The sequence below is a fragment of the Scardinius erythrophthalmus genome, assembly GCF_964197995.2.
Source record: "Scardinius erythrophthalmus genome assembly, chromosome: 22".
Lineage (NCBI taxonomy): Eukaryota > Metazoa > Chordata > Actinopteri > Cypriniformes > Leuciscidae > Scardinius > Scardinius erythrophthalmus.
Window position 1 is genome coordinate 19,953,746 of NC_138242.1, and position 25,634 is coordinate 19,979,379.

Consider the following 25,634-nt stretch of genomic DNA (forward strand, 5'->3'; position numbering starts at 1 on the left):
AATACAGTCAACTGAAAACAACAGAGAAGCAAATGCTGAATATTTTATACAGCCTATTAAAAACATTTATTTAAAAAATAATTTTCTAATATTAAGAATTATATTATGATAGAGATGTGACAATTAATAACAGTTCATAAAAAATAAGTCTCACAATTATTTAGTATTACAGTGGAAACAACATTCCAACGCTGTGCATCTGTGAAACGTTTTAAACTTTCTTATGACAATATTACATGCTCTTACACAACTAACATAACTCTTCTCTTTAGTGACATTCATTTTCAAAGTAATTTAACTGACTGGAGTCTGGGAAAGTCTTGAATTTGTAATCACCCCCAATGTCATCAACATTTCCCCACTGTGCTGGCACGAATTCCCAGCCATTTATTTCCTGTCCTTTTCATGCTGGAGGGAGGCTGGATTTAGGATGAAGGTCTTGGGAGTCACATGGACCAAAGTTTTTGATTGATGTCCAAAAGCCATTACTACACTTTTCTCAGGCGTGTAGACTAGAGTAGTGCTGAACTTTGATGCTGCTTCTGAATGCAGCCGGTTCGTAGATTGTTTTTGAATTGCGTTCATTTGTTCTGGTGAATTTGTCCGCTTCTTTTTAAAAAAAAAAAAAAAAAAAAATCATGTTTCAAACCTCCTCCAGCCGGTGTCAGTTCGTTTAAACTTCTCCTATTGCAACTCTGAAGACTCTTAAGAATACCATCGAAATGACTGAGGAAAGCAAAGCCGAACACAGAGCCGAAAGTGGGAAAGATTTAGAGAAACAGCTTCGTTTGAGAGTTTGTGTTTTGAACGAACTTCTGAAGACCGAACGGGATTATGTCGGGACGCTGGAGTTTCTCTCGGTAAGTGCGACCTGGTTAATTGTTTCATTAGCTTATATTATTATTATGTATATGCAGCCTATGTATATCTATCCCATCTATGCGGCGTGCCACGCGACAAAGTTGAACGCTCCCGTTATAATCAAATAAACGTAGCCTACTGCAAGCGCGCGCATCATCGTTGAGTCCAGAATACGCGTGAACACTCAGTGAGTTCGTGCTGAACGGTGTGATGTTAAACTATGTAAACTTGGAGTGTACAGCCTACAGACTAACAAATTGCAATGGAAGCAATTTGCGAATTATGCAGCGATGTTCAGGTGGTCGACTCGACTACAAGGTGATTCAGGACACCGCCACATTCTTAATATCGTGTCGCACAACGCAAATTACCATTTGCCTCTTCTAGCACAGTAACGGCTGTTAAATAATTGGTTATTTAAAATACTTTTTAAACATAGAACTAACATTTTTTTTTGTCATATTGAAACGAAAGCGTGCGAGCAGCGTAGGCCTGTTGCTATGGTTATACCCATCAGTTTTAGTGTCTTTGTCTAAAGATGAAAATACTTTTTTTTCGCTGTTGAAACTTTTAAATCACGTTTTAAACACATTTATGCTTATTTGCAAAAATATGTGATTTAAAGGGGTTCATCATTTGGACGAGTGGTCAGACACCCAGGACACCTGTAAAATTGTCAAAATTCTGGTTTTGTTGTCGCGTTGCTCGTTTACTGTGCAGATGGGCTGAACTGAACGTGTCTGTTTAGTGAGCTTGGACTTGGAGTGAATGCGCAGCAACAGAGGTCTTCGGTGAACCTCAAAACCCAGACCGTGCCATGCCTGTCAATCCCGCTGATCGATTTGGTTTGAAGCTCTAATTTAGAAGAAAAGCCCAAAGTAATTTGTCTCAATTTAATGTGTGCTTCTTGTTTTTTTTTCTGCATTGGAGAGCTTCTCTCCAGTTCCTGTTGACCCGCAGTCAATGTTTGGATTACAGAGAAAAAACTAGTTGCTTAGAGGTTTTATTATGTAGCTCAGGAGACTAGCTCTCAGTTGCCTTTTTTAACGTATCCATTTCGCCTCAGATGTTTCTCCTAAAATTAATATAGACACAAATGTTGACATACAGTAAGCATATACTGTGGACAGCATAGTTTGGATAATTTGGTCTTGGAAGAATCTGATGAAAAATGTTTTTGTGACATCTCTGAGTTTTGGCAAAGTCTTTAAGAACTCGACGGCCATCTTTGAAATGCCTCTTGGATTTGCAAGTGCAGCTCTTATCTCTTTGAATTGGGAAACATCAGATTCTCCAAAACTGTTCGCCATGGTTCCGAATAAATTTTAAACATTTGACTGGACTTAAAAACACGGTCACACTTTGAGCATGCAAAATTTCGTTGTGATGTGTCACGCTCCGCAGCGTCTTTTTTATAAACATGAATTCAACATAACTAATAGTAACACACCCAAAATGTAAATTAAAAAACAAAAAACAGTCTACACTCTTAAGAAAAATGGTTCTAAACAGTACCAAATTAGGGTTCTTTGGCATTTAACAATAGCAGAACCCTTTTTGGTGCTAAATAGAACCCTTTTTATAAGGTTCCATAAAGAACCATGCTTTGAAAGTGCTATATAGAACCTTAATGGTGTTATAAATAACCTTTTCAACAATATTTATTTTCATTAGCCTACTATTAGTATATTATCTTCATATTATTAATATTATTTTTTGTAAATTATTTCTTAGTATTGTTTTTTTTAGCCCTCTATCTGGCTGGTCTTCTATCTTGTTGCCTCTATTTGGGTTTTACATTTTTTAAAAACAGCATTTTCTTGTTCATGTACTTTTATTTTTTATTGACATGGCAGATTGTAGCAAAATGACCATGCTCTAATAACAGATGTTAGCTGAATACATTAATAAATAACAATTGACATTGAACACAATATAGATAAAATGAAGACCAAGTTCCAGTGAAATATCTTCACAATCGCCTATGATGTCTTTACGTCCTTCATTATGTGTGTATTTTGAGTGGCAGTTTCTCTCTTCAGATGATGAGGTTATGATACGTGACAGCATCTGAAATACAGTACACAATTGAGTTTAGAGTTACATTGTGTCTCTTCCATTTTATCATGTAAAAACAATTAGGCTATGTTCATGAAGGCCAAAATGAGCAAAAATGGACAGAATGAGCCCTTTACAATGTTAAAAAGAAAAAAGTGATATACAATCATGGTATAGCTTTAATGTTTTTTTTTGTGACTGGTATGTTTAGGCATAAAGTCGTAATTAAAAAAAATAATAATAATCTAAAATATGGATCATAAATTCCATCTCTCTGTTACTTACGTTGTGGAGAAGAGAAGATGAGTATCCTTAACTGAACAGAGCTGCTCTCACTACATGTTCTGTTAAACTAAAAGAGAAAAATACATGATAGTTAAGAAATGATTATTACAATTTTTAAAGTCATAATTTATTGACATTTTAAGAAAGAAATCATTTACCTGTTGAGAGTATGTTGACAGTCTGTTTAGTTACTGTAGTTGTATAGCTGAGCGCCAGAAAATCGGTAATAAGGAGGCTTTGACAGTTACAAATTTGTAAAACAAAAAGGCGGAAGTAAAGAACCTAGTAGAGTAGAGTGTAGAACCTAGCAGGAGTAGAGTGTCCTCGACTTTACTGCAAAGATATTGTCATGAGGATGAAGGTAGACGAACTCAAAGTAGACTGAATGCTTACACACAATTTATTGTAGACAAAACAGAGAAAACAAAACCCACGAGGGGGCAAAACAAGACCAGAGGCAATTAGCCTTGACTAAGACTCGACTTAACCTTGACGATGACTAGACAGTAACTAACAGCAAAACATATCTCACTATACGTTAAACAGGATTCCAGACAAAGTACTCACAGAGGTATATCATAAAGATAGACAAGCAACAATTAACAGTGTTTGACAATGAACCGACAAAGGACAGCGTAACACAAGGGGGTTATAAAGGGAGGCTAAAAATGAACACAACAGGTGAAACTAATACGGTAATAATTACAAAACGAGGATAACAAGGGGGCGGGGTTAGAAACGAGACAACACAAGCACATGGCCCAAACAAATGGCCATGTGCTGCACATGAAAACTTGGGTCTGTCATGATTCTGCCGCAAGACGAGAGAAAATCAAGAACAAGATGGCAGAATCATGACAGATATAGTTTGTTTAATTCAGCCAAGAGATTATTCGATCTTCTACTGGTCACACGTCTTCACTTGATGTGAATTCGCAGCTTAGAGTTCATCAAAATTAAACTTTGGAACACAGCGAAATGCAAAACTTTTCGCATGAGTTTGCGTATCCGGTCTGACACATTTAAATGTGTTTGAATGGAACTCATTGGATTGAAAAGTGCAGTGTTACCTCCCCTTCACACAGAACTTGTTTTTGCTGTTAAAAATGTGAGACGCTGGTCATTGGAACGGAAACAAGTTTTTTTTTAAAAAGTTGAACTTAGAGACCCTGCAAAAGACCAGGACCCGAGCACAACAGTTAAAAACGTCTGTCTAGCACGTGTTGACATTGAAAAACAATGGAAAAGTAGCGCAGTGGAATGGAAAAATGCGTTCTGTGTGAACTGCCTCTAACGGCAGCTGCAGTGACGCAATGGTGATTGGCTCTTATTTAGAAGGCGGGACTTATTCTGCCACATTGCGTGTTGCACTTTCTCCCATTCATAGTAAAGGCTGATTTACACTTCTGTGTCGGACCTACGGTGTAGTCTCTACGCCATATGCTACGCGTCGGTTTTCATTTATACTTCTGCATCGATGTCCATGTCAATGTGCTATTACACATGCTGACCGCTAGTAGGCAGTGTCCACGGGCATGTTGATGGTGCAACCCACAGTATCAAGGCAAAAGCCGAAGAAGAAGCAGCTTGTTGTGTACGTTGTCGGAAAAGCAGCAGCAGTGGTGGAGGCAAATAGACAGCGACTTTTGTTGCAACTTGTTTCAGACATTGTTGAGAACTTTTTCTTAAGGTTGCACATGAGAGATCATTGGGTCTTTTTCTCAGGATAAATATCTGAGAAGTAGATGACTTGAACAAAAGTCTCAATTTGCTGTTTTTGCTGTAGGAGAAACAACAGATATCAACACTGAAACTTGCATATGAAAAATAAGATAATCTCCATTATAATCTCCATACTGTCTCTATGAGGGATGCATCTGTCCATGATTTGCTAAGGCTCAGTGAAAAGGGTAGGTAAATGCTTAAGTTCATACTGTCTCTATGAGGGATGCATCTGTCCATGATTTGCTAAGGCTCAGTGAAAAGGGTAGGTAAATGCTTTTGAGTCTGAGCCAAGAACTGAGGCAGAGCAGGAGGATTGAAAGTGAAGGCAAACTGTGGGACTGTACCAACTAATATCATTTCTGCCTCTGCTGGAGGAATAGAATACTGTGAGCTCTTCGGCCTAGCAGGGGAATCGAAGGCAGGAAGGAAAGGAAAGGATTTTTCTGTTTGTGTAATGCATAATTTTTCAGGCACATAAGCAAAACTGGTTTTAATAAGGAAATAAGTGACTAATCACTTATTCAATAAAGTTTGAAGCTAAATATAGATCTAAATTTGAATAGAGCAAAGAGAGCATGAAATGCGCTTCGAGTTTTCTGAAGTCTGAAATCATTTGTCTAAATGAACAACCAGATGATACTGTACATGTTGTGGTTTATATCCATGTCTTGATGTTCTTCTGAAGACCTATGAAATTAGGTGACAGTTCAAGGCACTGTGTGTGTTGTAGTGACCCGTTTCCCACCTTTCATGCACATTCACATGCTCACATGTGAATGTGGTTCCTATGTTGGCATTGATGATTTCATTTTGATTAAAACAAAATGCAAACACTATATTCAGACCGTTTCTATCCATTTAAATTAAGCATTAGCCTGTGGAGAATGTCACTTGGTATTAGGTGACCTCCAGAAATGATGTTTTATTAAAGGGGTGGTAAAACACCTTTTTTCGAAGACTTGATTGTGTTTGTGGGGTGCACTGTAACATGTGTTCATGCTTCGTTTTTTAAAATTCGCATTATTTTTTACATATTTAACCATTATTCTACACTGCTCTGTCCCTCCTTGTAAAAACGGTCGGATAATTTCCTGGTTCTAAGAAGCCCCGCCCTCAAAAATACGCAATGGGCTCAGATTGGTTAGCTGGCCCAGTGTGTTGTGATTCGCTAACCCCCAAGTGCACGTTGTTTCGGAAACGCCCCTTACCCTCACCGGTAGTTTGTGCTTCAGTAAACAACGGCGTTAATATTCCCATACCAGTTTGAGCCCGAATCAGACCCAGAGAATGTTAGTGGAGAGGATCGAGCAGAACCAAGAACGGCTGTTAAAGGACGTTTCAGAAAGGTATGTTTTTTTTAAGACGGCAGATCTATTGTGATCGCTATATGACACTGTTACTTTTGTATTTAAAACGATTGTAGCTAAATATCTGTCGCCAGAACTATTTACCCAATACGAACACTAAACATCGGCTTTACAACAGTAGCCAAATCAAACACAAATCATGTTTAGCGTGCCTGTAGATAAACAATACATAAAAGCTATAATCAAAGAATGATTTACACTGATCACATAAATGACAACAACCACGAACATTCCAAGTTCGCTGCGCTGGTGATATTAAACACAAGTTTGTATGTGTTTGTCGGATAAGTATGAATTAACGTTAGCATTTAACAAACTGGTTTGTGGAGACAACAGCGTTGTCCTTCGTTTACTTCCTCGCTACAATGTACAATTAACAATACGAACTATTACAGGAAAACTCATCAACGAAAAAATCATACTTACATGTTGTGGCTCGTAAACAGCTTCTGTTTTTAAAGTTGGAACTGCTCGATCTTTCAGGACAAGCCGTTGTGTGAATCCTGCATTGTAACTCGTGTAGATTGAGGAAGCTTTCTTCCGGAAAATGTGCAGCACAGAGAGCGACATTTGGATTATAATTATGAGGGACCGAGTTAAAAATAAACTGTAACCGTCCTTAGGAAGACTGAACAAAGTGGACCTGCAATCTGGGTGAAAATAACAGCGTTTCGACGGCATAGCGGCAACGACTCTCTACTACCACAACAACTCTTCTCCAAAGCAAAATAAAATGGCCTCGCCCCCTCTATGTATTGTGTTCCCAGAGGAGGGGTTTATGTAAATATTGGGCTTAGTGATGTCAGCAAGCCCGCAGGAATGTGGTGTAGTCCCTACCGGCCGTTTTCTGTAGTTCTTAGAAATTGATTTCTTTAAAAGCAAATATCTCCCTTTGATTTAAACTTTGAACGTTGTAACTTTGCAGATGTTGTTTATGCTCAAACAGCAACATTACACACTAACTAAAGTTAGAAAAGTGAAATCGTGTTTTACCACCCCTTTAACAAAGTTTGGGAGGAACACGTTCAAATTGCCTAACCAATCTGCAAAAGATGAGGCAGAGCCGACTCACCTATGTTCATTGACAGTTTTCTGCATCCCACCACCACCTCGTCTCCTCGCACTCGCCTGGTTACTATCCTAACCAGAGATACGGGTGGAGTACTCTGGGTTTGGGCCAAAATTCCGAGCTCGGAGTCCTCCCCTCGGACAACACGCCAAATACGCATACCGCTTATTCCATCTGATTATTTGTAAGTGTGAACTCGTGAATAATGAATTATAACTATTTTATTAACCAGGTCAGATGACGGATCACTCGGACCACATTTGGATGTAGTCAAATCACAACTATTTTTTCATTGTATTCAGTATTTTCATTCACTTATTTCTATTTGGGAATGAGTTTATGAGAATATGTTCTGAGACTCCTTGCCATGTTATAATTGACAGTTAATTGTACAAGTTTTGAGGCAACCTCAGACAACTCACTTTAAAAGTTCCAGTTTACTTTGATTATTCCCAATTGGGTTGCAGTTCCGGCCAAACATTTCAGTTTGTTTTATTGCCAGCGCTAAACATAATGTCTTCATTCTAACAGAAGTGGAAAAAAGTGAGTTGAAGATGAAAGCTTGCCGTGGTACCCCCGAGTGTGATTAGGAGGTCAAGGAGGGAACTTTATCAATCCAAGTCACTGGGAATATCACCCACATGCTCTCGAGGATCAAAGCCTCCATGGGTGCCGCTGCAGGTCTGTGACTGATCACTTTCAACCGATCATCTTCCGCATGTGACTTAAACAGAATTCCTGAATGTCTGGACAAAAAAAAAAGGAAGAGTTTTATGCTCGGGAGGCTAAAGGAAGCTTGTGCAGAAGTGAAGTTATACGATAACAGCAGTCCACAGTAGAGGACAATGGATATCTGGGGTGGTGTTTCATGGCCTGGAGGGCCCAGAGGACCGGTACCATGCTAAACAGAGGGCATTTTGTGTTTGTGAGAATTAGATGAAGGGGGTCGCTTCCAGACAATGTGGCTCCCTGGTGGAACCAGCCTGGAGGTATTGCCAGGAGAGGGACTGTGACGTGAGAGCCTGGGCTCTTTGCCCTCTGTTGTAAAGTACATTTCCTGGTGGAGGAATTCTGGAGAGGTTAGAAGAAATTCGGAAACAATGGCAGACAAATTGCCTTGTTTGAATTCAGGAGAGGGTTGGCTAGTTCGGATTAACTTAGCCTGCTAAATGATTCATTTGTTCTTGGAGAGAAATTGTTCTTAAAAGCTGTTGTTGAGTTGATATTTAGTGTAAAATACCAGCTGCATCAACTGTCAGTTACTTGGCATGCAACACAATTGTGTCCAGCTATCAGATTAGCCAAGAACAGTATCTAGCAATTCACATGAGACAGAGGAAGTCTCTTAAAAGATATCTTCAGAGATATCCCTAATATGGCTTATGTAACAGCTCGATATAGATCTGATAGTGGGAGGTTTCAGATAATCATGTTTATATTTGTTAACTGGAGGCTAAGAATGATGATCCTCTATAAGAAGTGCCTCACTGAGGGAAATAGAGCTTGTTTCTATGCTCTTTAACTGTATATACCATTTGAGCTTATGATATAGGAATTGAAATGAGAACAAGCAAATATAAGAAGTGCAACTGACCAGCACGAGCATGCATGAGTACTTGTAGAGCGAATCTAACAGGAGTGAATAGGGGGAAAGCTTTCATGTCCTACTTTAGTAGAAAAACAGAGACATGTATCTGCATAATGTGTTCTCTGGAGTCTAAGCTCTGGATTAAGTGGTCCCTCTGCAGCGTTTTTCTTTCGCAATACCCTGTGGGTTTAGAGGAATTGACCACCCAATATACTTTTTTAAGGCTTAATAATAAAACTTCAAAGGAATTTTTGCTCCACAAACTGCAACTACTTTTATTTTGCTTTTGGGGTAAACACAAGTTTTTAACAGTCCCTGCGGACATTTCTTAGTCTATTTAGAAATTAGTTTGAAGATGATGTGGTACAGTTTTCGAAATGACTTGACAGTAAGGATTTCTACTGTTTGACTGATTAGAATGAAAATTGAAGTGCAGCTTACCCACAAACACATATCAAACCTATTGCTGTGCTGGCTTAAATAATTAAACAAATGCCCAATGGGGTATTTACACTTGGTCACTCCATAGACTTTTAGTTTTACAGATCAGGACAAGGCTGAGTATAAATGACACTTTTGAGATATATCCAGTCACTCCGAATGTGGTTTAAGATGCACCAAATTTGACTCTGCCAAGTGTAAATGGGTCTTGTTGTTGAGACCACTTACATAAACCACTTGTTGTTGAGACCACTTACACTTACATTACTCTTTTCAAAAATATAAAAATTTACCACATAGCATGCTAAAACTTGTATGCTAAATTCTAAATTTGTATCACCTTAAAAATTGCATAGCAATGCCTTGACAACCACCCACATTGTGGTGGTGAGTTATGCTTGAGGCAAACATTGCATCACATTCTTAAAACAATTAATTTGTATCTTTTTATTTTAGCCTAAGACAATAAATTGCTCTGTTTTCTTTTTTCCCTTGTTCTGTTTATTTACATTCAGTTTGAGGCCTGTTGATTTGTTGCTGTCACATAACCAGCACTAATACTAAAGGGATGGTTTCATATCTTTTCCCAGCCAGGCAGTGAACCTTGCAACCCTGTCCCATGGGGTCACAGTTCTCCATCCTCAACCTCTTCCTCTCGGTATCCTGGTTTATCCATCTGTTGCTCTGGAGACTTCTGGGCTTGACCATCATGCCCTCTTCCCCCATTTCTCACTGATGAAAACTCAGTTAGTTTTGCTCTCAATATTTAGTTTGTTTTAGACACTTTTTATTGTTTGAATCAGTGTTTGGCATTTTTTGAGTCTCAAACATTTGCTCTTAAGACTTTGCTTTGAGTCTTAACAATTTTTAGTCTCAACTTAATTTTTGAAAATGAAAGGGTATGCTCAGTTATCAACAGTCACTGATAAATGAAAAAAATTATGATAAATGAATGATTCCGATTGTTTCATTTTCAGTGGAATGACAGTCTTTCCAATATATTAATTTAAGTATTTGAGACACTAAGTAGAAAAAAAGTGGTAAATGTTTGCAAAACTCCTTTTTGGAGTATCCCTTTCTCACTTTAACACGTTTTTTGTCCCTGTCACTTGCCATTTTTTTACAGCCTTTATCTCCTGCATATGTTCCATCCATTATGTCCCAATACTCTGTTTACAGGGAGTTGTATTTTCCCCTTGCTACATGGAGCATCATTAAGATTCCAATCTTACTAATGAGTTCAGCTTTCTTTTTCCACTGTATGGTCTGAGGAGTTCTCATGCGCCGCAGACAGACGTTATAACCAGCAGAGGTTTTCCTTTATCTTATCCTGAGCTCTTTTTAAACAGTGTGCTTAACTAGCTCCCTGAGGCTCGGGGCAGCTCGCCTCATTCCAAATGCACAGCATGAGCGCAAAATGTGTCAGCCATTTTTCTATTCCTGTGACAGTCCGATTCATGGAAGAGAACAGAGGCTTTTTGTGCCCCTGGGGGAATTTAGAGGTGAATATCGGCGTTCAGTCTGAATTTACATGATGGTGCTTAAGAACAAGGAAGTTGTCGCTAGTGGGGAGGAATTGTGCCCTTCCTGCTGTTGGGGTCTTTAGGTTGTTTGTTTCCGTGATTGAGCTGGAAGGGTCTAATCACCTGTGAAAGCCCTCCATCATTCGGCTGCGGCTAAATCCCACACTGTTTAAAAAGACTGAAGTGATTTAGTTATGGCCCTCCGGAATTTCCTCTCAATTCAACTCATCCAACAATTTTATGCTTCTGGGGAGCAATTGATTTGGTTCTCCTGGGACTAGCACAATAAAAAATAGTATATATAGTGATGTTCAGGCATGTCCCATAATTACCCTCTTGTGTGTTTTTGAAATTGTTTTACACTTGCATCCATCTGTGTCCCATTGCGTTGGTGTGCAGCCTTGTGTGTCATGTTTGTGAGTGCACAGGGGACTACGAGGAGCTCTGGCCGTTGAGTTCCTTTAGCTTTTGTGTCAGTGTGAGCAGGATTTCCTTCCTTCCTGCCCCTCCCTTACTTTTACATTGTGCTCTGCTTCCCCTGCACATAGAGCTGGCTGTGGAGGCACACGGGCCGCTCCACACGACTAGAGTCTATGCCAGGGCATCTGTCTCAGATCAGTCTCTGGAAGACAGCATCTGAATAAGAAACCAATGGTCAGATGTTTTTTTTTTTTTTTATATATATCACGGGTCATCGTTGTCTTCTATGAGTTTTTAATGTGGGCTGATGGGAGATGGTGAATGAAGCATCTTTGCATGGCCAGGTGGCATTTCAAATGAGTGTACGTGAGCAAGTGTCAGCATCTATATGGGGAATCTATGGTCATAGCAAATAGCAACACATAAAGTTGCAGTTGCTCCACCATATGATGAGTAAGTCATCATGAAATCAAAATGAACTCTATTGTGAACCCAGAAATTGACTGTAAAAAACCAACAACAAATACCTAAAATATGGTATTAAACTGTTAAACTATTAATCTTTTTTTTTTATCCAATCTAATGCATTCACAAGAACTTCTGGGAATGCGTAAGTTAGAAAATTATATTTTTTTACTAATTATTGTAAAAAAAATTTTTTTTTTTTTTTTTACATTTGACTGTAAACATACATCTCTTGTTGAATATACACTGTAAGAAAAAAGTGGAAAAACACAGATTTTTTTTTAACAATACAGAAAATGTATTCTTAGTAACTCACATTGGGCCCCATATTTATAGACTTTTCTTATAAATTTTGTTAATTAATTTTTACTTACAAAATGCATATTTGTCTGTCTTTCAGAGTAAAATGTTTATTTTATGTTTTGTCAGATTAATATACATGGTGAGGTATTGGTATAGTGAATCAATTATGAGTTTTTTATGCTAGCATTTTTTCCCCATTATTATTATTTATTTATTACAGAAGAGTAAACTGGGTTGCAAATACAATTTCATGTTGACTAAAGTGTGCTATTTGAAATTTTCACTTTGTTGTTTTATTTATCTTTTTTTTATTGATTCGGTTTTCTGAGTTCTGTACACTCAAGACATTGTTTTAAATGTTGATCTCAAGGCATAGTTGTAGAATATCAAAATATATTATTTACATGATTGTAGTGGCATGTTATTTGGGATTCCTTCTCAAATCCTTCTTAGCCTTCTCATTTCTTGGAATTTCTTAAAATGTCTGAATCCCAAAGGAGAAATATAGGTGAAAATCCAGTGTAAAGTGCACATGGAAGTTGAGGAACGTGAAGGACTGAAACAGTGAGCTGGCGGGAATGATGAAGGAACTGACCGGCCATTATAAATCAAATCTGTCCTTGATACCCTTTGTTATTTTGTTTTGTTGGTGTGGAAACAGTTCACAATCATTGTGTGAAAGTTTAAATAGTGTGTAGTGCAGTGACTGAGTTCCACAGTATCCTGTATAGCATATCAAAGTGCTTCCTTGTAATGGTCCCACAAAGCCTTCTCATCGTGTGCTTCCTCACACTTCTGGGGCCGGTTGCACTAGATGGACGTAAACATTTTTGATGTAAACTCTACACAGGGCTTAACTACGTCCAGCCTTCCAATCGAACCTGATCCAAAAAAATGTATGACGGATGAAAGTTTCGGATGAAGTGTGTAAACGTGATTGACACAACGTGAGTTCGTATTTATTTTTTAACATGCGAAAATTTCAGACTCAGTTCGCAAGGACCTTTACACTCTGCCTCCGAAACTTTTGTCCGTCATAAAAAAAATTCGGATCGGGTTACATTTTTTCAGTTTTTCGCATCCGTAGCAAGCATTTTGAGAGATGTTTTGACAATTCAGAGCCACCGTACAAGCGAACACCAAAATACAAGACTGTTCCATAGACAGTAAAAGAAATGGACACAGCGACCCCATTGGAACTCAATTGAGACAAGTGAAGCCCGTTTTCAGCGATTTCTTAGCACTTCCTTTCCTGACGCGCAGACTCAAACCGAGCAAAGCGTTACACGGACCACGTGAGCAACCCGTCTGTCTTCTAGTAGCTGTGCCAAGAGAAATCTGAATCATTCCCTTCCGAATCTTGCAGAGACGGAGAGTGTGATTAGGAGCTGTCCATGAGCTTGGAGCAGGAGAAACTTTTGCTAAGTATTCTGATTAATTATATTGTCATTTTGCCTCCACGTCTCCCCGATTGCCCGCGAGCTTCTCCTCCCGTCCATACGGTAATCTCTCTAGTGTGCGACAGAGAGTCGCGTGGTTATGACGCAATCGTTAGCCTACTTTTACAAAAACTGCTTCTACGGGGCCATAACATAAGCTACAAGGTAATGGAGCATTTTATACATTGTCGTGTTTCTTTAGAAATAAAAAATGGACAAATGGAGTCTTCAAACGCCTCAGATGTAAAGTTATTCGCTGTCAAAGTGACGCCAAAATGAATGGAAGTCAATGGGATTGCTAACGCAAGTGAAGTTCTGCTACAAGATGGCGGCACCCGGTCGACTTCAACTTCCGGTCGACTTCCTTCCCGCTTGGACTGTTCAGGAACAATTCGCTCCGTGCACAAAATGGCGACCGTTGACGTTTCGAACTTGAGTGTGTGGGCCAGTACTTCCGGTGATCTGACAGCCAGAGCGGGAGACAGCAAGAGCGAGAGACAACAGCGACCGAGGTCCATTACCACAGCGATGTTTTTCACATTGAGTGTTTTTAGGATTCATGAGAGGTGACTTGCCTTTCAGAGGGTGACAGCCTCAGCACTTGATTGTTGTGTGCCGTTATGTACCATGTCGTCACGTTACTTATAACAGAGAAGTCAGCTTTCATGCATTCCCCGTTGACGCTGCAGAACGGGCATGAGTGGATACAGAAGATCCGGAGGGATGACTTCAACCCGAACAAATTTTTAAATGCATATCATTTTCAGTGCGTTTCTATGCTTTCTATTACTGCATTTATTTTGTGCAAGTGAGATGAGTAAAGACCATCTGTTTAATAAATCATTATCTGTCTGGTGTTTATATGCAGCACATACAGTATTTTACTATGAGTAAAATATACACAAACTTACCCATATTACATTGTTTGTCGTACCATACAGTTAAAAATGTTAAATATGTGATAATAATATTGATCGAGCAATAGATGTAAGTAAAAACAGTAGTCAGATTAATGAATGAAATACAACTGTTCACGAACAGAAGATTGTATTTGACTCATGCTGCATACGCAATAACAATTATGCCTACTGTAAATGGGTCAATGACGTGACGGGTCTTTTTTTTTTGTCCAAAGGCCTTAATAATAATAAAAAACAAATATATAACATCCAAAGTATGTAAGGTAGTACAACTTGATCTCTTTTACTGAATCCAAAAGGTTTTAATTATATTATACTACATATAAAGGTATTTTAAAGATTTTGAAGTGTCAAAAAGTCATTCGGTAAAACCGATATAGTAAATATTTAAATGGAATAATATTGCTTTTAATAACTAAAGGAACTACAATAATACAAATACAAGGCTCTTTTTTTTTTTTACATTTCCCCTTTTCTCCTTTCCCTGTGCAATGTTTTACTTGAATATGTTGGAGTGTTTAGAGTAGTCCAATAAATGATTACATTTATGAGATCAGTGATAATTTGTTTTAATTTCTTCTGTGGTACACACTATATACTATCTCAACATCAATGTCAAATCCGTTTTTAACTTTCAAATCAGTGGTTAAACCAATGACTTTTTGGTGAGATTTTTTCCATCTTGTAAAAAATGACAAAAAACAGTGTTAATTGATTGTACAAACCACAAAATCTTAAACTAAAAAAAACTAAGTAAACTAAAAAATGGTTTCAAATATAGTTAAATCTCCATTCTATTTTTTTTTTACACTTTTAAAAACCTTATTCGTCAATGACCCAATAGAGTTATAACTACGATTAGAGTTGTTTGCATAAAATGCACCGTGAACATTCACATGTTTGCCCTGTGATAGGCTGCCTACAATTTATCTCCATAAATACTATTTTCTCAATTCTGCGCATATATTTTTACTTACATCAATCGCTCGATCAATATTATTATCACATATTTTGCATTTTTAACTGTAGGTACCACAAAAAAAATGTATGGGTAAGTTTGTGTATATTTTACACACGTAGAAAAATACTGTATGTGCTGCATATAAACACCAGACAGATAATGATTTATTAAACAGATGGTCTTTACTCATCTCACTTGCACAAAATAAATGCAGTAATAGAAAGCATAGAAACGCACAGGTGAAATACACTGAAAATTCTGCATTTAAAAATTTGGTCGGGTTGAAGTCACCCCTCCGGATCTTCTGTATCCACTCATGCCCGTTCCGCAGCGTCAACGGGGAATGCATGAAAGCTGACTTCTCTGTTATAACGTGACGACATGGTACATAACGGCACACAACAATCAAGTGCTGAGGCTGTCACCCTCTGAAAGGCAAGTCACCTCTCTTGAATCCTAAAAACACTCAATGTGAAAAATATCGCTGTGGTAATGGACCTCGGTCGCTGTTGTCTCCCGCTCTGGCTGTCAGATCACCGGAAGTTTTCACCGGAAGTACTGGCCCACACACTCAAGTTCGAAACGTCAACGGTCGCCATTTTGTGCACAGAGAGAATTGGTTCACGGAAATTGGTGGTCTACTTTAATGGTGGTCTTTTTAATATGTAGTTCCAGTATCGCTGGCAAAGCATCATACTGAGCCAGTGACATCCTGAAGTAAACTTTGAATCGCTCTGGGGTGCGTTTCCCGAAAGCATCGTTGGCCAACTATGGTCGCAACTTCCGTCGTTACCAATAGAGTTCAATGGACATTGCGATGAACTTGCGACCATAGTTGGCTAACGATGCTTTCGGGAAACGCACCCCTGGATAATCCCGCAGCTCCTTGATAAGGAGGTGGAACTCTCCTTCCTCTTTACGCAATCCCAGGATTGGATGGACCCAATATTTCCTCTTTTTAAGAAGTGAGAGGAAAACAAATCATCCTCACTGCTTGAAGACTTCATTTTGTAATGTTTTGCAATTTTGTTTGCAACTGATTAATTAATACGCATCATACTCAGTGTGCAAGCAGACCCGGCGCCAGACACAAATTCACAGACGGGCATTACATTTTTTCAGGGGGGACAAATGAAATCAACTTTCTTGCATAATAACATTAGAAACTCAGTTAACATACTGCCGTAAAAATTCAAAATGTGGAGTTTTTATATTTATAAAATGATACAGTTAAGCAACATCACACGACCAAGAGTGATGAATACCATCACGATTGAAAATGTGACACTGATTTCATATGACAGCTCAATAAACAAGTTAATATTGTCACTTACATTTTAGACGAAATATTGACTGTTATTGTTCTATTTTAGCAGCGAAAATATTTCCAAGCATTTTACTAGTTTACTTTCCAGCCTAGTCTTACAACAGGGTTAAATGTCCAGCTTGTGCAAAAGACCCCAGTTGTTAACAGCTGAATGACAAGTTTGTATGAGATATGAAGTGGCAAAACAACATTATCATAATAACAGATGTACATAAGTAAAGCCCCATTCATGCTGAGAGTGATTTTATCGCCAGGTTGATGTACTGTTGGTTGCTCGTTCCTACTGCTGGTTGTCCTGACATTATTGGTGTGCTGCGTGACTGTCCTAAACTTTTGAAATTTTTAGAACAAACAAGGTGTAAATTATCTGTTAAATAAAATAATATCTTTAAAAAATACATTATTCTATTTTAACAAGACTCAACAGCTTTTCGTTCAGGCTACCAGTCTGGATTTACAATAATATGTTTTGAGGTGCACAATTTGTTATTTACAAAATAGCCAAGTCCACCTACTTTCTTGTTGCTCACGCTCATGATTCTGTCTGCTTGAAATATGTCCGGTGAAACCACATTGAATCGGAGCCATGTTTCTGTGACGCACATGGTGTTTGCATTCTCGTTTTCTGAGTCAGCACTAGTAACTTGATCATTTTATTAGTCAGAGACCTTAAAGGGGTGGTATAATGCCCTTTTCACAAGATGTAAAATAATTGTGTGAGTGCGTATGTGAAGTTTTAGCTCAAAATACCCCACAGATATTTGTATATAGCATGTTAAAGTTATCACTTTTTGAGGGTGAGCAAAAACGCACAGTTTTTGTGTGTGTCCCTTTAAATGCAAATGAGCTGCTGCTCCCGGCACAGAGGACGGAGCTTCAAGAGCTTTTGTCATTAGCAGCTTTGATTACCTCACAAGTACATGCACTGAAAATTTAAAAAACGTTTAGCCTTGTTCAAACCGGAGTCAGAAAGATGGAGAGACTCAAGAAGAAGTGACAACATGTAGACAACATTTCTGAATGGTTAGTTGATGAATTTATGTAGCTTATGTGTAGTTATCTTCTTGTAATTGATTAGCATATTGTGTCTTGATTAATCTATAAATCGTCTTGTGGGGGCGGGGTTTATGTAAATTTTAGGGTTGGTGATGTCACTAACCCAGGAGGAATGTTGTGTAGTCCCTACCAGCCGTTTGTTGTAGTCTTTAAAAAGCAATTTCTTTAAAAGCAAATATCTCCCTTTGCTTTAAAGGAGAACTCCGGTCAATTTTAACATTGAGCTCATTTTTTTGTAAATTTGGAGTGCTGTCAGTACAGAGAACAACGACAAAAATCAGTGTTGCCTACACCGTGTTATCTTCTTTTTAAAAATTGCACCCTGTTGACTTAAATGGGGCAAGTTTTATAGGCAAGCCTGTATTTTTTTCCTGTTTTCGGTCGACGTCCATAGTAGTCGATTGTCGAGTTCACTCGCGTGATCATAGGTAACTAAGCAACAGTGGAGAACTTGACAATCGACTACTGTGGGCTTCGACCGAAAACAGGAAATAAATACAGGTATGAGCGCTGGCCGAATTAACTTCTTTTTTATTTATATCTTTCACATGCACTGCAGTCAGATTCACCGTGTTCACTCTGAATGAATCACTCACATTGGCTGTGCACTTGTAATGACACTTCAAGGATGTTAAGAGGCTAAAAGCAGGTTTAAAACTTGCCCCATTGAAGTCAACAGGGTGCAAATTTTAAAAAGAGGATAACACGGTGTAGGCAACACCGATTTTTGTCGCTTTGCGCGGGTGCAAAATAGGAATGATACATGCGTCGGTGTACAAAGTCAATTGCGCTGGGTGCAAGATAGGGCCCTATATATTGAAAGAAACATGTTAAGCTTCTTGAGCACATGTTGCTGGGGTCTGTAAAGAGGCATGTAAAAGATCATGACTTACAGTATTAAGAGACCTAATGCTTGAAACAGCTTGAGGAAATTGTCAATTCTTTGCCAATCCTGGCTGCAGTGCTTCTTTATCTCTGATTTGTTATTCAATCCGCACATAATCAAACATCCAACCCAGGTGACAAATTGAGTGAGCACTGTTTCATGGTACAGGTCAGTTAAAGGCTAGTGCCTGGAACTGGAAACCGCAAGTGCAGCTTTTAAAGCTAAGCCGCAATTCGTATTCATTGACAGATTCCATGATGCCTTCCAAAGTCTGATTCACCTCAAACCTTTGCAGAGTTGTCCTTTGTGGCTCCACTGTGATCAGCGACAGACCGCTGGTGCCATCTTCCCTGTCTCTTGTACTCCGCTAACTAGTCCCGGCCTCCAGCGGAGTGACTGGCATGCTGAAGGGGTTAGTGAGGGCCACTGTTCATTCATACACAAAGATGGCATTGATCCCAGAACACTTGGAGGGGGCACTTTTGGCCGGCCCTTTTCATTGACATTCAAGCTGTCTTTAGGGATTTCAAAAAGGAAAGACAAAGTTGTTTTCTCTCTTTCCCTCCGCTGACAGCGTCCAATTGCGACCAATTCTGAGGTTCTAAGATCCCCAATAGCATCAGATCCAGTAAAAATTGGCTTTATTGGACAACCCTAGACAGAATTCAAATCAATAGCACAGTCGTGTGTGCCATGCATGCTGACTGAGCTTGATACATGCAGTTTAAAATTCTGCTTGTCACCATGGGATTTCAGACGCCAATCTGTAATGGGATTTTGGCCCCTTGATACACAACAAAAAGCTTTGAAATGCACATGCAGTAACATTGAATTAGCTATTATGAATATAATAATAGGAGATGTGTAGAAGCATTTTGAAATGCGATTTACACTGCATAATATATGTTTGTCATTGAGAGAGTTGGACAATTTGTCATGGGAGCTGATAAAACACAATCACGGCCTTTAAGCCATCGCTCCTCATATCGTTTTCATGAGGGGATTAAAGTGATTGGTGTCACATGGCAGTTCTTCTCAAACATAAGAAAAAAAGAACAATTCCAGTCTGGTTTTGTGGCTCTTTAGCTGGAGGACCAGTATAGCCTTACTGTTCACCTGCAAAACTGGCTGGAGAAGCTAGTAAAGTGGGTCTAGGATTGACTAAGATGTTTAGCTGGTTAAGGTAGTTAAGAAGCTTGGCTGATTGGTAGAAATAAGATTTTCAGATCATACAGTGTGACCAGTGTAGTCCAATTCACAAACAAATGACTCTTTTGAACCGTTCTTTTTAGTTGATCAAAAACATACAGCCTGACCAGTGTAATCCAATTCACAAACTAATGACTCTAATGAAGTGGTTCTTTTTACTGAATCAAAAACATACATTGTGACCAGTGTAGTACGACTCTTTTTTATTTTTATTTTTTACACAGATACAGATTTGGCACATAGAGGACAGTCTGAACACTAACCACAGCAAATTTGGAGTCTCTTAAAGTCAAACCATCTAGCGCCACCAACAGCTGAAAGTCGCACTCATATTTATGCTAATAAACTTTTGAACCGCAGTTTGGAACTCTCAGCCAAAACATACAGCCAACGAGACCAGTTTAATCCGATTTATGTACAAGACTCTTATAAACCAAAAGGTATAATCTGGTGTATAATCTGTATAATCACTGCCTTCCGTTAATGCTGTATAATTTGCAGGGAATTTAATTTTATATTAATTTCTTTCGGCAAAATGGACATTTTGTTTTTGAAATATAGAGAATCAGTCAATCTGTATCCACACCCAGCCCTATAAGCCAGTGTCTCAGGTTGTCTCCAACAACCAATGCTAGTCTGCTCTGCAGGGTGTAGTGCTTTGTGGTGTCTGTCTGTCCGAGGTTTAAGACGCATAATAAAAGTGGTTTACATGCACCTAGACAAGTGGGCGTTTGTGAATAAACATATATTGAAAAATGGCCTTGTCTTTGTTAATAATAACAAAGACAAGGCCATGCACACATGTGGTTTTAGCATGTCCCAAACCAGCATGTTAGCTCCCAGGGCACGTATTTATAGTAAGTGTTTCCTGTGGATGTTTCCCATTGGGGTCTGCGGAGGCTTGGCTGGATCCTGATAGTGTTATTAGCCACCATAAAACACAGGTTTGTTTTATACTCTTCTTTGAATCCTCCATGAAAAGCCTGTTTTGTTGCTTGTGTTGTCTTTCTCCAAATTTGGTATAAGGTCTCACACTGTCACAAAGCAAAAGCCTCTCATGGCATGCAGGCTTTGTTGATGTTGTGCAGAAATAGGCCCTGGTAAATTGAGTTTTTCCTCCACAGGAAGAAAAGCACAGGCCATTTCCTCAGACGCCCTGGTGTGGGTTTATGAAGGAGGAGGCTGGACTGTTCATCATCTGTCTGGAAAAAGAACTAATGAATGACTATGGGAGAATGTCATTTAATGATACATATACAGATAATTGTGCAGGATTAATATATAAAATTATTATTAATAATAAATACAAATAATTTATATTAAGTGTTAATAATAATAATTATTAATATCTGGTTCCAAAATGCATCTTATTAACATTATTATTATTATTAATTATGATGATGCTTTATTATTAATCAATTATTATTAATTGTTATAAAGATGCATTTTGTAACTTCTATCTTCATCATCTAGGCTACCATCAGGGCTAACTCAGTTTGCCGTAAAACTAGCAGTCTGAATGAGTTTAAACAAATACACATATCTTTATTCGTTTTCTTCATCCAAATACCAAATACTTAATCAGACTCGGGGTTAGTTCAATCTAAAAATCACATTTCTGTCATTAATCACTCACCCTCATGTCGTTCCAAACCCGTCAGACATTTGTTCATCTTTTTATTTTTGTAAATAAAGTGGCAAATGTTTTTTTGCGCAAACAAAGCACTTTAGTCGCTTCATAAAATTGAGGTTAAACCATTAGAGAAAATGGTAAATGGCTTGAAAATGGTAGTTGCGTAGCTGTCAATGGAGGGACAGAACTCTCTCAGATTTCATCAAAAATATCTTCATTTGTGTTCCAAAAACGAGCAAATGTCTTACAGGTTTGGAATGACATGAGAGTGAGTAATTAATGACAGAATTTTCATTTTTGGATGAACTAACCCGTTTACATTCTGTGCTGTTGACTTGGTGCAAACCCTGAAAGTTTTCTTTCACAGACTGAACTAAAGCCTGACCCAATTACCACAAAACAGAGAATCAGTGGATCATCAGTGAACAAAGAAGCCATTCATAAAATTATGTTTTGAATGGAGAGCGTCTGCATTTCAGCAGGCACGAATATTAGCGAAAGTTACCTGTGATTGACGGCAAACGTCCATTCTGGAACCCTGTAATATAGAGCTTTGGTTAACTCTATTTTTGTTCAGGTTTCCAGGATTAGTAAAAAGGCACTAAATTCAAAACGAGAGAAAAAGAGGAAAATTTTCCATAAAATAGTCTTATGCGTGATACATTGGTTCCATATTGTTGTTTTTTAAAATTGTTTTTTTTATATTTAATATGCATGCTCATTTACCCTATATGTACAAGATTAATAATTGAAAAAATATATATTAATGTTATTATTGGATATATATGGGCAGATTTTGGATATTTAATGTACATGCTCAATAGGTATACATGATTAATAAAATAATAATAATAATAATAAAATATTAAAAAATTATTATTATAACAATCACTTGTACCTTATTTTTTACATCTAGATTATCTTTGTCGTCATCTAATGCCAACTCAACACTTGTTATGGGAAACCTGACTCAGAGAAAGAGACAGGTATTTTATTGCACATTTAACACTAGAACGGCCATGGCGGTCATTTTGACCGTTTTGAATTTTATATATGCAATAACTTTGTTGAAAAAATAAATACAATGCTGCTGGTACCTGACTTTTCCTAAAAGTGTCTGTATTTTCATTTAAAATGTTTTTCATATAAATTACACATAAGGCAAAAAAATAAATGAACATAGGGTGGATTGCCCTAATGTGGGACATTTTTTGCTTTTCAGACTTTTGTAGAATATTACGATGTGAAGACAATACATTAAATCCACATCCAATACCTTTTTGGAATCCTCGGGGGGTTTTCTAATCAAATCAAAAGAGAAAATTCAGATAACCCATTCATAAGAGAAATTATAGACATATTAGTGCTCTTATTGAAAGTCGTCTGAGAAAATCTGCAGCTTCCTAATGTGGGACAGTTGTGTCCCCCAATGTGGGACACTGAAAAATCTATGATAAAAGACCAAAAATCACATTGATACATGTAGAATAGTAAAATCTTATTTTGTTTTTGATTCACTGGAGAGTAGATAGGGACATTCCATGCCCTGGCCAACAGTCTCAGCTGAGGGACCCCACCATCCTCAACAATCTGCCTGTACTCCTCTATGGCTATTTTCATCCTTTCCTGCCTCCACTGATTAAGTTTCTTTCTCTTCTCCTTTACCTGTTTCTGCATCTCTTTCTGCATCTGTCAATCTGTCCCTGTCTTTCTCACCTTTGCCATTGTGATCTGAAATACATTTCATTGAATTAATCAGATGCATAAAATAAAGTGGAATGGCTTTATTGGTTTTCTGTGCTCAGATTCTGAGCTATTTTTCATGTTAAGTCAACTACCTACCTTTTACACACACATGACACACAAACACACACACACACACACACACACACACACACACACACACACACACACACACACACACACACACACATACACACTAGGGTTGTAACGGTATACCGGTATGTCGATTTATCACGATATTGGCATGTACGATTATCATATCGTAAACATTTGCTAATCCACGGTTTTGGAAAAAAAATTAAACCAGATCTCACCTGCGCATATGCAACTTCTTTTCACTTGACTGCTTAGACTCCACCCATACATGTGCAGCAGAGAAAATGTCTGAGACAGTGGCTGCGAATTCTAATCTCTATCCCCCGCCGAAAACAAAGTTAAAATCTGCAGTGTGGGAATACTTTTGTTTGAAAAACGAACGCGGGATTTTCCTTGAAGATGGATATCCAGTCGTGTCCAGAAATATGGACGAAGAGTGGCTGCAAAAGGAGGAAATATGTCGAACATGTTCTCCCTATTATTCGCGAACACCATCCCTCCCTGCAGATAAATTTATAAATGGTAAATTTACCATTTATAACTTAACTTAAGGCCATATTATTTCCGTGTTGCTGAGGAAATTTACAATATAACAGATGTCACGTAAAATGCTCGATTTGATAGATAGATGAATACATCTAAAATATAGCTGCGCAATTAATCAAATCGCTATATGAGTGTGTCTATTAATATACAGCGGAAAAAAAACTGCTATACTGTAAAACTATATTCTGCTTGTTCTGCGTGTCTGTGTGAATGAGCAGCGCCATTTCGCCTAGTACATACTCAAGTATGGGTGACGCTCATGGTGTTTAAAGCGTTTGCCGTCTCACTCACTATATGAGGACGTGAACACATGAACATATCCAGAGCTGCTCTGCTTTTATTTAAAAGAATCATCATCAAATACACTCTGACTGAAACTCATAGGTGTTTAGTACAACCTGTCAAAATAAAAGTTCGATTTAGCTTAAAGAAATATGTTACTATTGTACAATATAATAACTTAAACTAACTTAAAGTTATAACAACAATAATAATAAAGTTTATTTAAACATTAAGAAATACAGTGTTTTATCTGTTTTAATTTAGTAAACAGTGTTGTGCAGAGTATGCAGACAAACAAAAGTTGTTACTTTTCATCTGATTGCATTTTCAATAATATATTTGTATTAAATCATAGAATCCAGACAAATTATATCAGACAAGTTACCCAGAATTTCTGAGGAAATAAAATACATTTCATAAGACTCTACTATCTTATAATTATCTTAAATAATAATTAATAAATTAAGAATAAAAATAAGTTAAGGTTTTATGAAATCAATTGATTAGACGTGTTTGTTCAAATGGGAATTTATTTTTTCTTTCTTTCTTATTTTTTCAAAAGGTAGACTCATACAAAAAAGTTTTTTGTTTTTTTTTATTAAAAAGTTTGTTTTAATAAACCATATGTTCAACCAAAAAACCCCTATCTGTTTTCATTCATTTAAGGGCCATTGTAGCAGATGATTAAAATAATAATAATGATTGTTTATTACTGTATATCATGAAACCGTGATATTTTCTGAGACGATTATCATACCGTGAAAATCTCATACCGTTACAACCCTAATACACACACGTACGTATGCATGCACATGCACACATACACACAAAAAAGAGCCTTCAAACCGTCCCCCAAGAATAAAAAAATTCACATGACTGTAAAAATCTGCATTAACAGTATTGTAATATTGCATTACAAGACTAAAACCATGTAAATAACCATGTTTGTCCCACAAACCATGCCCCACCACACATTTTTGACTCATTTAAGTACTGTCCCACATTAGGCTGATCATGCTGTCCCGGATTTGGAAACCACATGTCCTAATGTGGGACACTAGGAAATTTGATAAAAATATAAAATATATAGTTTATACACACAAAGTTAGACTATTTTTTGATGGACAAACATTTCATAAGCATATAAGGCTAAAAAGTAGCAGGATTGCTTTGTTTAAAATGTATTTTACTCCTTAATATCAAATTTGTTAAAACTCTATGTCACTGGCCTTTGGATGGTCTTCACACAAGATGCCTCCTGTTTGATGATTGCTCCACCCTCAAATATGATTGGACATTTGATAGGTCATGTGATTTTGATCACATGACACCACAGCTTTGTCTTACCCATAGCTTCACTGTCATTCATTTATTTATGGGGGACCTACAAACACTAGACCTTAGGTGTCCCACATTAGGCAGTGTCCCACA

At 37.8% G+C, this 25,634-nt stretch overlaps 1 protein-coding gene across 1 annotated transcript in view; it reads left to right on the top strand.

The window, feature by feature from the left end:
• The first annotated feature begins 382 nt into the window (after window positions 1–382).
• Window positions 383–25,634, top strand: part of prex2 (phosphatidylinositol-3,4,5-trisphosphate-dependent Rac exchange factor 2) — a 152,081-nt gene continuing 126,829 nt past the window's right edge. Inside the window, exon 1 of the mRNA XM_081353151.1 lies at window positions 383–860. Within this exon, the coding sequence (XP_081209277.1) occupies window positions 723–860 (138 nt within the window). The 5' untranslated portion in view covers window positions 383–722. The remainder of the gene's footprint in view (window positions 861–25,634) is intronic.